Source organism: Aphelocoma coerulescens, chromosome 11 (assembly GCF_041296385.1).
Source record: "Aphelocoma coerulescens isolate FSJ_1873_10779 chromosome 11, UR_Acoe_1.0, whole genome shotgun sequence".
Classification (NCBI taxonomy): Eukaryota; Metazoa; Chordata; class Aves; order Passeriformes; family Corvidae; genus Aphelocoma; species Aphelocoma coerulescens.
In genome coordinates, this window is record NC_091025.1 from 6,733,332 (window position 1) to 6,746,141 (window position 12,810).

Genomic DNA, 12,810 nt, shown 5'->3' on the forward strand with positions numbered 1-12,810 from the left:
GTGTAAGTGTCTAGTCAGGCAGCAAGTTCCTGTTCCTTTCTAGTACAGTGCAATAATTTATCTCAAGTGGTTGAGTTATTTTCCTGTACCAGATCATGCTTCTCTTTTTTTGTCTTGGAGGAGATCTTCGGTGACAAATCCAACACCTGTAATGGTGATCACATTAACAAAGGTAGAGATGATGTTCTCCTCCCCCCACAGAGCAGTATAAAAGTTGGTCCCAGAAAGAGGCTGCTAGCAGGATGGGCTCAGTTTCCTGAGCTCCTTGGGCATGGTGGTTGCTCCCTCTGTGTTGCCATGGATGTCCTCCCTGGGGGATGAGCCAGGTCCCTCTGACCTGCTCCTCTCTCACCCACAACACCAGAGGCACTTCCTTCTTCTGCGTGACTGCTGAGCTGAATATCTCTTCAGTGGTCCTGTTATCCAGGCTGGTGGGGGAGGAGGCTGGAAGGGGCTCAGTGGCTCCATGGCAGCCAAGGAAGGTCTGACCCAGCTGTGTCCATGAAACAGCAGGAGCTGAGGGGTACCAGAGGTGTGATGCTGTGGTGTGGCTGACTGTGGCCTGGAAGAAGCCCTGGTATAGTGGGCAGTTTTCTACCTCCCTTTCCACCCTGTTCCCATCGCTGCCTCTGCCAGCTATTTCAGTGCCAACTATTTCAATACCAGCTAAGGGCTTGCCCATGTTCCCTCCTGCTCTAAAGCCACCACTGCTCAGGTGTTCTCACTCCCTGCATGACAATATCTGCTGAAGACCATGGGACTTGGCTTCTATCAAGCCACAGCGCTTTGGTTGTCCTAAATGACACTCCCCACTAGAGGGGTGAGTATTAATAAAAAGGAAATGGCAGAAAAAACCCCACCTTTTTTCTGCTTTTGAGGTGCCTTGCCCCTCTGGGGGTATTCAGTGGGGACTGGACTGGGCTGCCCTTCCATGGGGACAAAGGAGGGCAGTGGAGCTGGGGAAGGATCGGGAGCAGAAGATTCATGAGGAGCAGCTGAGGGAACTGGGGGGATTCAGCCTGGGGAAAAAGAGGCTCAGGGAGGACCTTGCCACTCTACAACTCCCTGAACGGAGGGTGGAGCCAGGTGGGGCTCTGTCTGTCTCTTCTCCCAGGTAGTAAGTGACAGAGCAAGAGCAAATTGCCTCGAGTTACAACAGGGGAGAATTAGGTTAGATATTAGGGAAAATGCCTTCACCAGAAGGGGGGACATCCTGTGCAGGGCAGAGGTGACAGTGTTCAAAAGCTGTGTAGATGTGGCACCTGGTGGCACGGTTCAGTTGTGAACATAGCAGTGCTTAATGGTCGGACTCGATGATGTTAGAGGTCTTTTCCAAACTAAACTATTCCAGGGGGGAGCGGTGAGACCTCCGCTGCCTTCACGGGGGTCCCGAGATGCCTTCTCCATCCCCGGCGGCCGTCGCTCCTCCCCAGCCCGGCGGCGAAGCTCCCCGCGGGGGCGATGCCGGTGCGGGGGCGATGCCGGTGCGGGGGCGATGCCGGTGCAGGGGCGATGCCGGTGCGGGTCCGCTTGGCAGCCCCACGTGGTTTCCCGGCAAAGCCGCTTGGCCGCCGCTCTGGTTTCGCTTTCGAGCTCTGCATTGCCGGCGCTGCCGCTGTCCCGGGCTGGCCGCGGCGGGACGGAGCGGAGCAGGTGAGCGCGGCGGGACGGGGACATCGCGCTGGGCACCGCGGGGACGGACGGGGAGAGGGAGTCCTGCTGGGAGCCCCCAAGAGGGTTTGGGGACTGGGGGTCTGGCTGTTTGCTCCCCAGCTCTTAGGTGTTCATATCCTATGCGAAAAGCCGGGATAGGGAACGGAATCTTGAACGCTGGAAAACACCTTCAAGGCCATCGAGTCCAAACTTTAGCCGAACAGGTGACTTGTGCTCCCAGGCACAAGGTGGGCCAGAGGCGGGCTGGGAGGTGGCAAAGTGGGGCAGAGTCTGGTAGGTGTCACCCCCGGCTCCTCCATCCATTCCCGGTTCCCCAGAGTTCCCCCCACTCCCTGCGCCGTGCTCAAGGCAGGACAACCGGAGTCAGTGTTTTTGCCCGCAGACACATGTTGCTGGACCTGGGTGTTTTTTCTTCTCTGATAAGTGATTATGGCACAGCGCAGTGTGCCATCTTGACTTCTCTGGAGCTCGGCTGCAGGCTCCATCTGGTTTTCCAATGCAACTTTTCTGGCCTTCAGAGCAGTATTAATAACGTTTCATTGTTTGTTGCAGCCCATTTGGCTAGATCTGGAGATCTCTGCACACACAGCTCTATCTAGACATGGGATCTTTTATCAAATCATTCACATCTGCTACAATTTCTCCTAAAACTTGTCTTCATTCCAAAGGAAAAGCAACTTGTTTTATCCTCTTAGATATAATAGAAGAGGTAATTAAATATTTACCCATGTGCCAGAATAATCAGATTTATGCACGTAAATAGAAATATTCCCATTGTAAGTGCCTTAACCAAAACCAAGCCAGAGTTTACTCCACGAAGAGCATTTAACCCTGAGTCCCATTTCTTAGGACCACTCCTCAAACGCTTTACCCTAATTATAGCTTCACCGAGCTATAGATTTTCGAATAGGATATTACCCTTCTTCTGTTCTGACTGGATATTTTTGCTCATTTCTTTGTTTTTACTGCAGATGCATTTTAGTTGGGGAATTCCTGAATGATTTTACTTTCATTTTGCTCAGTCTTTTGTTCATCAGGCCCCAAAAGGCATAGAAGGACTTTGTGCCTCGGGACAGTGCTGGGTTAGCACATGGGGAAATCAAAGTAGAGGACATTGTCCTCCAGCTTGGTTGTTTGGTGACCCCCCACACTGATTTTGGTGCTGGGGCTCTGTTTCTGGGCTTCCAGTAAGTACCCTGTGCCCCTAGAGCAGGCAAGAAGTTGATAGATTTGCAACAGGGAGTTTCACATTTCAGTTTAATTTTTCGTGGCTGGGAATGGTGCAAATGCCAAGTTGGGGAGGGAAAATTAAATTTTGCAAAGTGTTTTAAAGATGGTTTTGTATTTGAAGTGCAAGTATGAAGGCTGAAAAGTGTTCTGGCTTTTCTTGGGAGGTTTTTGTGCTTCATTTTGGGGTCAGACGTGTTTTACTGAAGGTAACTGCCAGTCATTCCTGATGATCTTACTGAGCAGAGCAGTAGTACAGGAGCTGCGCAGTGTCACTGAGCTTTCAACTGATTTTTCAATGTTGTTTCACTTTTGAATATGAGTCTTTCATTAATTTGTATGAGTCTACTCTTTGTCTGAGTGGCTTTCAGTCTTCATTGGCATTAAGGTCTGATTTCATTCATTTATGTATATATTTAATATGGCTTTATTAAGTCTGTTGTTCTTGGTCATCAGGGGAATAAGGTCAGGACATTGCTGTTTGCAGATTTCTGTTTTTTTGCTGAAGAAATGTAAAATGAAAATTGCCACAGCTTAACTGATAAGCCTACTGGAAAAGTGAGTTTGGTTAGCAGGAAGCCCTGTTAATTTTCAGTTTGTTTAAGTTTGAGAAGCTTAAATGTTTTCTTTCAAGATTTCCAGTTAATTGAAACTTTTTTTCTTTGTTTTAAATGCATGTGTTACTATTAGAGTCCTTTATTTGTATGATTAAGGCTATAAAAAGAACCTCATAATAAAATATTTTGAATGAAAACTTGCAGAGTCCTTTCCAGTAAGGTTCAGAATTTAAGTTTTTGACAACATGCTTGACAACAGTTTTTCACAGCCTGAGGACAAAACTGATCATAGCTAAGCCCCATTTTTTTATCATTTCACCAGGACCATATTTCTTGTTTTTGTTAGAATAGTGAATGACAGGCAAGAAGAGTAAATGACAGGCATTAGAGAATATTTAAAAGCTGGGGGTTTTACCCACATTTTGCTGGGTCCAAGAGCTGCCTCACTTTTTACATAATTCATCCTGAAAGTCTGATCTGGAATGGGAACAGGGTGAAGTCTTTCTTGCACTGATACCATATTGTAACAGTGTATGGCGATGCTGTCTAGGAACCAGCTTTGACCTGAAGAGTCTGAGATGAGTAGAACAGTGCACAATACCACAAGCTTTGCTCTTATCAGATGTCTGCTTGGTTTTTGGAGCAGAGGAACAGAGGAGGTGGATTAGATGCTTTCCGTCCAGCCTCCTGCTGTAGCGCTCAGGTCACATCCCTTTGCTGCATTAATTTGCCTCGGTCTCAAAACACCCAAGGCTGTTCAAAGAGGTGGCACAGAGAGGGCAGAAAGTGGTGATGGATGAAGAGGGAGGAGATATCCTCTTAAACATGAGTGGAACAAATGTCTAGACCAATTTTACCTCCAGTTTTCCAACTTGGCACCTTCTTTTGTTTTGTCTTCAGTTTCTGGGTGCATGCCATGCCCAGCAGCCATGTGGAGAGGTGTTCCCTGAGTGCAACGCGCCCCAGGTAGTGGCATGGCTCTTCTCCAGCACAACCATAACTTTATGATGAATTAGGGGATGTCTCTACTCAGACAGAAAGGTCTTGACTCTTTCCATCAGAGTGCCCTTCTGTTGTTTTGAGTTCTTCCCTTGGCTCCATAGAAATCTCCCACTTTGCTCCTTGGCCAGACCAAAAAGGCGGCAAAAATAAAAAGCCTGAAGGGGTTTGTTGTACTTTTACTGAATACATGAATGGTCAGTGTGGAGGAGAGCCTGTCTGGGGAGTGAGGGCTGAGCACTAGAGCAGGTGAGTTCTGCAGCATGACTCCCATGTGCCTCCACCCTGGTTGTGGTGGGGTGGCTGCTGCCCTTGGCTTGGGAACACGTTTGCTCAGAAAACAGCACTTGCTGGGGAATGGCACCATGTGCACCATCCCTGTTGGGGATGAAAGCATATGACCCAACACGATGTTTCCACTCAGCACTTTTTGCTGAACTGGACCGGTCACTGTTCCCCCCCACCCCACCTAAACTTGGGTGTTACGGCAACCGTGGGAGCTTTTCCCTCACCACACACAGTGCAGCAGTCTTGGACCTGGAGGGCCTGTTCTGTCCAAGTGAAACACAGGTAGCTGGTGGGGGGCTGGAGCTTGGAGGTTTCTCCCTGTGGTTTCTGTTCTTGTATATCTGCAAACACGGTAGTTGTAGTTGGATGTGGGTTTCAATATCCCTGTAGGGTTCTGTCTGCTGGACACAGCACAGTCCTGATGCTGCTGTAGCCAGCCTGGGACCCTGCTGCAGGATGTTTGCAGTTGTGCCGGATGGTGATTGTGCTCCTCTTCCCTTTCCCTCCGGCAAGGGTGGCTGGACACCAACTGCCGCCAGCTGCAGGGCAGGCTGGAATTTCCCTTCGCCATTTCTGCTGAGAGGTGGAGAGCTGGCACTGACACTGGGGGCATTTTCAGTCCCCTACACTTGAAACTCTTTTGTGAGAGCTGTGTAGTCTCAGAGGATCAGCTTTTCACAGCTTTTCTGGTGTAACTGACTGCCTGACTTGAGCAAGATGCTGCTGCTTCTGCATCAGCTTCCACGGAGCGGCTAAGAGCAGCAGAGTGGCATAGCCCAGTTCAAATCAGGCAGTGACACCAGGAAAGCTGTGATTCCCATGACATGTTCCTCTGAAGCTGTCTTCACTTGCATCCTAGGGCACAAGGCTCAGTCCTGCATTTTCATCAGACCAGGAGTGAATCCTCAAATGTTGAAACTTTGTGGTCACTGCTGGTTTGAGTGAGAAGAGATGAAAAACATCACAGCTGACCCTTGGGTCAAAGGCAGGGCTTTTAGATTTGTGACCCATGTAATTTCCATGGCCTGGCATGTCTACATCAAGCTCTGTTGTTGTTATCCCCAGGCATTTGCACCAAGTGAGGCATGTCCCACATATTGGGGTGTGTCTGTGTGCTGAGACTGCCTCTAGCAGATTGATTCTCTGCCAGAATATGGAGCAGAAGCCACCTTTGCACTTGACAACTGGAAGGAGACTGATTACACCACGATGCAGGTAGGAGATATGTGCATGGCTTTGTGGGAAGGAAGTGGGAATGGAGGTGGCATTGTCACCAAAGCAGAAATTCCTCCCCAAAGAATGAGCAGCAAGAACAGTTACCTGAGCCCTTTGTGCACAGGAGTCCTGCACAAACTTGTAAAGGTAAAGCAAAAGCTGCACACACAAGGAAAGCAAAACAAGGGATTCATTCACAACTTCTCATGGGCAAGCAGGTGCTCTGCCATCTCCAGGAAAACAGGGCTCCATCACATGTAATGGTGATGTGGGAAGACAAACATCATCACTCTAACTCCCTGCCTTCCTCCTTCTTATCCCAGCTTTATATTCTGAGCATGATGCCATATGGCCAGTTGAAGTCAGCTGTCCTGGCTGTGTTCCCTCCCAGCTTCTTGTGCATTCCCAGTCTATTTGTTGGTAGGGTGTTATGAGAAGCAGAAAAAGCCTTGACTCTGTGTAAGCACTCTTGAATGATAACAAAAACATCCCTGACCTCCCCAGAGGTCCTGGTACATGTGAGAAATGCCTGGGATGTTATATTTGGCAGATGGCCACTGCAGCAATACCAATGTCAACAGCTTCTCCCTGGCTGGTGCCAGAGAGACTGCCATGGATTGCTCCTGTCCTTCCCAGTCCTGCTGTCCGGCACTGCGCAAACAGGGACTGCCAGCCTTGCACCATCATGACTGGGCTCAGATCTCTACTCGATACTCTGGCAGCAAGGGCAAGAAATTCTGGGTTAGGCCAAGCTGTGGAAAAGCAGATAAAGCCACGAAGGGCTGTGTGGGTGAACATCTTGTGCTCCTGTGCCTGTTGCTGCCCTTTGTCTTCACCCCTCTAGCCCCCATTTCAGGATGACGATCTGGACCTGAGAGCAGCTGTAGCAAGAGCCCGGCCCCAGCTCGTGGAGTTCCTCAGTCACTGTCCCGACTGGCTGCTCATGACTTCCCAGCACTTTGTCCCTGAGGTGGCCCTGAGCAGCCTGGGTGGCATCACTGACCACAAAGAAAAAGCCTCAGTGCTCCTTGACCTGCTGGAGGAGGCTGGTCCTGCTGCCTGGAAACACTTTGCACAGTCCGTCTGCATGGAGTATGACCTGCCCCTGGATCTGGAGATCCTGCTCATGAGTTCTGCAGGAGAAGGTAAGAGAGGTCAGGCCAGCTTCCTCTGACCAAACACAGCCAACACCTTGGCCACCCATCACCATCAGCCAGTCTAGGCAGTGAGACCACCAGTGCCCTCATTTTGCATGGCCTTGTTTTTCTTGGAAGCATAACTTCTGGCTTAGAAATGTAATTTGAGGTTAAAAAAACCCCCAACATAAACAGATGAAACCAATAAAAATTGTGCACCCCCATCTCCAATAAAGCTGAGAGGCAATTTTTGGATGGATTTATTTGAAGGAGAAAAGACTACAATATCTTTGTTCTATGGACTTTTAATCGTTATTTTTTAATTTTCCTGATCCAGAAAGGCAAGAAATACAGAAGTCTTAAAATAACCACACAAAACCACTTCCCCACATCTCTCATTAGCAGAGGCAGTGGCTTTAGAGAAAACGATGCAGTTCATCGTTAACACACACAGTCAATGTGTGTTATCTTGCAAACTACAGTGTGCACATGCTCTCCCTTGTGAGAGCCTGTGGCACCAGCTAAGCTGTGCCCCTCCTTTAGTGGGTTGCTTTATCTGGTGATAAATTCTCTTCTGCATGAAGTCTTACAGGATAATACCTTCTCAACGGTACTGTCTTTCACATCCTGCTTGCAGTAACTCTTATGAGTTGCATCAGTTGGGTGGATCCAACCTTTGTGACTAACTGCAGCAGCAGTTATTTTGAGAGATATGAAACAGTGCAAAGACCAGACAAGCAACAGGGAATGTGGACCATTGGGAGATTTCTCTCAGGACTGAAGCTGAAACAGTTTTCAGCCTTTTGATTCTGTGACATATCATAAAAGAAGATGTCTCTTAAGGTTTTGGAGCTGGCTTATGCTGGTTCAACTTTTGTAGTAACAGCTGAGCATCACTAATCCTTCTGAAGGTGAATTGCTTCTGGTTATGCTGAGGGGGTTTTGTGGCAGCTTTGAGCCATGCAGAGAGTCAGAGAAAGCCCTTGACTGGTCTGCTGACTCTGCCAGTGGTTTATTCACAGAAAACCCTGCTTTCAGGAGCAGGAAAGTAGGGCTTCCCTTTTGGGCCACAGTGTGGTTTCAGACCAGCCAAAGCTGCCTGTGCTCTGAGTTTATTTGTATCAGAGAGAAAAGTTGTTTTCCTCCTCCTTTGAAAGCAGAATTTACCTGTACTTTAGAGCAATCTGAAAGGAAAAGATCAGATGGGGACCCTGAAACCTGGATGTTTGCATCCCTCACACTGAGTCTTGGTTTGTGCCACTGTCTGTGTTGCAAGCTGCTCACCTTTTGTCTCTGGCCAGCAGCATGCCAAATTTCAAGAGCAGAATGCTCACATTAACCATATCTAATTTCCCATTTTACTCTTTTAGGCAACTTCAGCCAGACAGAAGAAGCATCCACAGATACGAGAGCCCAGTCATCTGTGCCGAAAGGTAAGGCCAGAACAGACCCTGGGGCACTGTGCTCTTGGACTTTATCTTCTCTGCCCATGGCCTGGGCAGGGCTACAAACACACCAAGTATTGCTGCTCAGCATTGGCAAGGGGTGGAGAAGCCACTGCAACTTCATGTTTCATTGTTCTGTTCTTGGTGCTTTCCATGTGAACCTCCCCTGTTTTTGTTTTCCCTCCCTGAATTTCAGAAAAGCCTTGCTGACCCTCTGCTAAGGAACTCTCTCATTTTAGTTTCTCTGCAAGAATCTCCCACCCACTCTACAAAATCCATGCTTTTTGCACTTTTACTGTGGTCAGTTCATTGGTAGGTGGAGGAAGTTGGTTTGGCTTTTAAAGAAAGAGCAGAAAAATTATTCAGGCGTTGATCACGCGGAAACCACTCCAGAGTTGTCAGAATACGAACTTAAAATAACAGATAGTAGGGTTTTCTTCAGGGGTGAATTTGGAACTTCCTAGTTGGTGCAGATCATGAAGAGACACTTCTGCTTCTGCCTTTTGCTCAGAGACTTCAGAGTCACGGCACTGCAAATGTCACATGGCACTGTCTTGTGTGTCACAGGCAGATTGAAGATCTTGAAAACAAGAAGGAAAAAGTGACCTCTGTTCTGCATTCAGACTGCTGCCAGCTGCTGTACTGTCCTAGTGAGACTGTCTTGCCAGTTGCTGGTGGAATGGAAATGTGAAAATAGTGCTGAAACTTACTAAGACCAGTTAAGAAAGACATGTGCCTCTTTCAGCTCTGGCAATTCTTTCCATCTGACAGTGCACCATAAAAACCAGGGAATTAACCACCATGAACAACCTTGGGAATCTGTGGGCCCTACATTCCTGAAGCAGATATTCCCTGCCACGTTCCCCAGGATAACAAAGCAGTTCTTGGGTTCAAAGCAAGGCAGGTGCATCACACAGCCCACAAAAAAACTCACCTGTGAGGTGCTGGTGGCCCATCTTGGAAAAAGCAATTCTGTAATCTCAGCCTGAGTTTACAAATAGTTTTGTCTGTCCAATTTTTCCTCTTCAGCTCCCCAAATGCTTTGCTGGAGAGTCTTGCCCAGCTTTAATATGCTTTAATATGTTCTGACCTTTCGATTTTCAGGGTCTGCTCGCCGTCGCCATTGCAGCAGCTCTGGGGGTGACAAGGATGCCAAACAGCAACGACTGGGTATGTGGGTGTTCCAGAAGCTGTGCTGGGCTTCCCTCTGAGGAAAGGACCTATTTAACACCTTTGCAGAAACGCCCAAGAAATGAGCTTCCAGGGTTAAGAGGCCAGCATGGGTGAAGAGGGAGCTGGTGAACAGGGAATAATGTACATAATGCACAGATACCTAATTCTCACCTTAGAGATAGTAAGGTTTAGTTTTCATATGAAGCTGTTTCATCTTTTTCCTGAATGTTGTTCTTCTTTGGCCTCTGTGCAAAAATAGGAAAAGTTAAGGGTTATTTTCATGAGTTCGAAATTTGTCATTTCTACCCAGCAACCTCTGATCAGGGCCATTGTTTCTGTCTATAAGTGGTGGTATTTTGGATCTGTAATGACTCACAACTAACTTTTTCACCCTCGTACCCCCTCTGCTGTCTTCTCTCACAGATTCATCTGCGAAGTACCGGCATCTCCTCGTCGATTCTATCCGCCAGAGATACGGAAGCAGGAGAGAAGCAGGAGCAGAAGCACAGGAACAAACACAGCCACCTTTCAACCAAGCCTTTGTCAACGTTGTCATTCGTCAGAGAAAAGTCTCCCGCTTAAAAGAGAGAACAGAGAAACCCCGAGAGGATGTGGCAGGTGCTCCTGAGCCAGAAGAATGTGCAGATACAGCCATGAAAGTGTCAGATCTGTTTTGTAGTGAGGCCCCATCGGGCACGACGAAGGTGGTCGTTTTGTTTGGTAAACCAGGTACAGGCAAGACCAGGCTAATGCACAGGATTTGTCAGAAATGGGCAGAAGGTGTCCTACCTCACTTTCTCTTCACTTTCCTATTTGAGTTTCGGCAGCTGAATTTGTTGAAAAGAAAATTGACCCTGAAGGAGCTTTTGTTTGACATGTTCCTTCAGCCAGAGGACAGCCCTGATGCAGTGTTCCAGGACCTCCTGGAGAATGCCCAGCAGACACTGATCATCTTTGATGGGCTGGATGAGTTTGCAGCTAACATGGATGTGTCGTTGTCCTCTAAGAGAGGCCCAGCTGTTACCTCTCCTATGTCCATAGCCCAGCTCTTTGCAGACCTTTGTCACGGGAAGCTCCTGCCTGGTTGCACAGTGCTAGTCACCAGCCGACCTAAGAGGCTACCTGACTTCTTATTATATGCAGTAGGTGTGTTGGCAGAAATTTGGGGATTTGACCATAAGAAGGTTGAGGAATATATCAGCCACTATTTTCGTCAGCATTCATTCCGAGAACGAGCCATTGCTCACGTGAAGAACAACACCAAGCTCCTCAGCATGTGCTTCATCCCTGCTCTGTGTAACATTGTGTGCATCTGCTTGGAGTATTTGCTCCTTAAACACCCGATGAGTGTGGAGCTTCCCCAGACTATGACACAGTTTTATATCAAAATGTTTCTCATCTTCCTAAACAAACAGCAGGGAGACTGCGCAGGCGATGAGGAGACTCAGCTGAACTATAACAAAAAGGCCATTTTGGGTCTGTTTGATCTTGCACTGAGAGGCCTAGAAGAGAAGAAACTTGTATTTTATGTTGATGATATTCCCGAGGATGTGAAGGAATTTGCTTCCTTGCATGGATTGCTGACTCTATTTGAGGTGAAGACGAGTGGCACTTGCCCAGAGGTTGGCTATGCCTTTGTGCACTTGAGCTTGCAGGAGTTTTTTGCAGCACTGTGTCTCATGGTGAGTAGGAGGGTGGACAAGAATTACTTGAAGAAGAAGTTCTTCTTGAAGTCAAAATGGACTTTAAAGAATGAGACAAAGACCGAGTTTATGGAGAATTTTCACATATTTCTCTCGGGCTTGTCGTCAAAAGAGTGTAGGACATTTCTCATGCTGCTAGCGGAGCAAGATGAAGCATGGGTGCAGGAAAAGCAGGACGTGATCCTGCAATCTCTCAAGAAACTGGCAGCCACTCATCTGACAGGGCCTAAGGTTCTTGAGCTCTGCCACTGTACCTTTGAAACTCAAAACCTTGAAGTAGCCCAGCACATTGGGAGCCTGCTGAATTTCAAGTATGAGTTTAAAAACTTTAGACTGACAACTCTGGACATGTCGGCTTTGGTTTTTGTCATAAACTCGGGCCAGGATTTGACTTGTTTGGATTTTGCAGGATGTCTTGTGGACCTTGACTGTTTGGAGGTTCTGGCTGGCTGTAAGAATGTGGAACACTTGAGGTAAACACAGTGAGTGCTGTGAGCTGATGGGTGGGGAGAAGGACTAATGAGTTGGAAGGTCAGGCCTCAAGTTTGTTCTAGAAGAGAAAGGTGATGTGGGAAAATTTGACCTGAACAGCATAACTTCAGTACTGCAGAAATGTAGGAAATAAAGAATTTATGAGTGCTTGAAGGATAATAAGGTGATAAACCCATTCTGGCTGTATTTTTGTTTGTTTTTTCCATTTTGATTAATATGAACAACAGGGTAGTTAATGCAGTAGATAAGAGGGAAGATGATAGGCATTTCTCAACACTATGAAGGCAGGGTGAGTCCTACAAGCAAATGAGAATATCAGCTTTTGGTCTGTTTGTATTTTTCCCCTTTTCTTCACATTTTAGCTTTCGTAGCAGGAGATGTGGCGATGACTTTGCTGCTGCTCTTTCAAAGGGCTTACAAGGAATGGGGAGCCTGAGGAAATTAGAGTAAGTCTTTGCTTGTAACATCAGTGCCTTCTCCCTTTCTGTCTGTTCCCTACCAGTTCAGGGACATTGGCTCACTCCACTGTTCTGTGCAGTGTAGGGAGGGTAACAGTGCTACACAGAGCAGCACAGACATGGGTGCCTCTTGCTTTATGCTGGCATCAAGAGCAGTTTTGTGTTGCCCTCCTGGAAAAGGAGTATGAAGCTGGTTGCAGGTGGCAGAGCCAGGCTGCTGCCTCTGTGTCTGTGTGCTGGGCACACGGTGCAGGCACAGGTCTGAGACAGGCTTGCCATGTGCTGCAGGGGATTCTAGCCCTCCCTCTGCTTGGTTTGAGTGATCCTTTCTCTTTCCAGGTTGACAGGCGGGAGCATCACAGCTGAGGGGATGACTGACTTGGTCCAGTCTGCATCACACTGCCTCCAGCTTGAGGAGATAAAGTGAGTGTGTTGTGGCAATG

General features: G+C 47.8%; 1 protein-coding gene across 1 annotated transcript in view; it reads left to right on the forward strand.

Moving 5' to 3' along the window:
- The first annotated feature begins 1,612 nt into the window (after positions 1-1,612).
- NLRC5 (NLR family CARD domain containing 5) overlaps positions 1,613-12,810 on the forward strand; it is a 36,945-nt gene continuing 25,747 nt past the window's right edge. The window contains exons 1-8 of the mRNA XM_069027114.1: positions 1,613-1,653; positions 5,811-5,960; positions 6,805-7,105; positions 8,467-8,529; positions 9,646-9,711; positions 10,138-11,890; positions 12,272-12,355; positions 12,707-12,790. Of these exons, the coding sequence (XP_068883215.1) occupies positions 5,955-5,960; positions 6,805-7,105; positions 8,467-8,529; positions 9,646-9,711; positions 10,138-11,890; positions 12,272-12,355; positions 12,707-12,790 (2,357 nt within the window). The 5' untranslated portion in view covers positions 1,613-1,653; positions 5,811-5,954. The remainder of the gene's footprint in view (positions 1,654-5,810; positions 5,961-6,804; positions 7,106-8,466; positions 8,530-9,645; positions 9,712-10,137; positions 11,891-12,271; positions 12,356-12,706; positions 12,791-12,810) is intronic.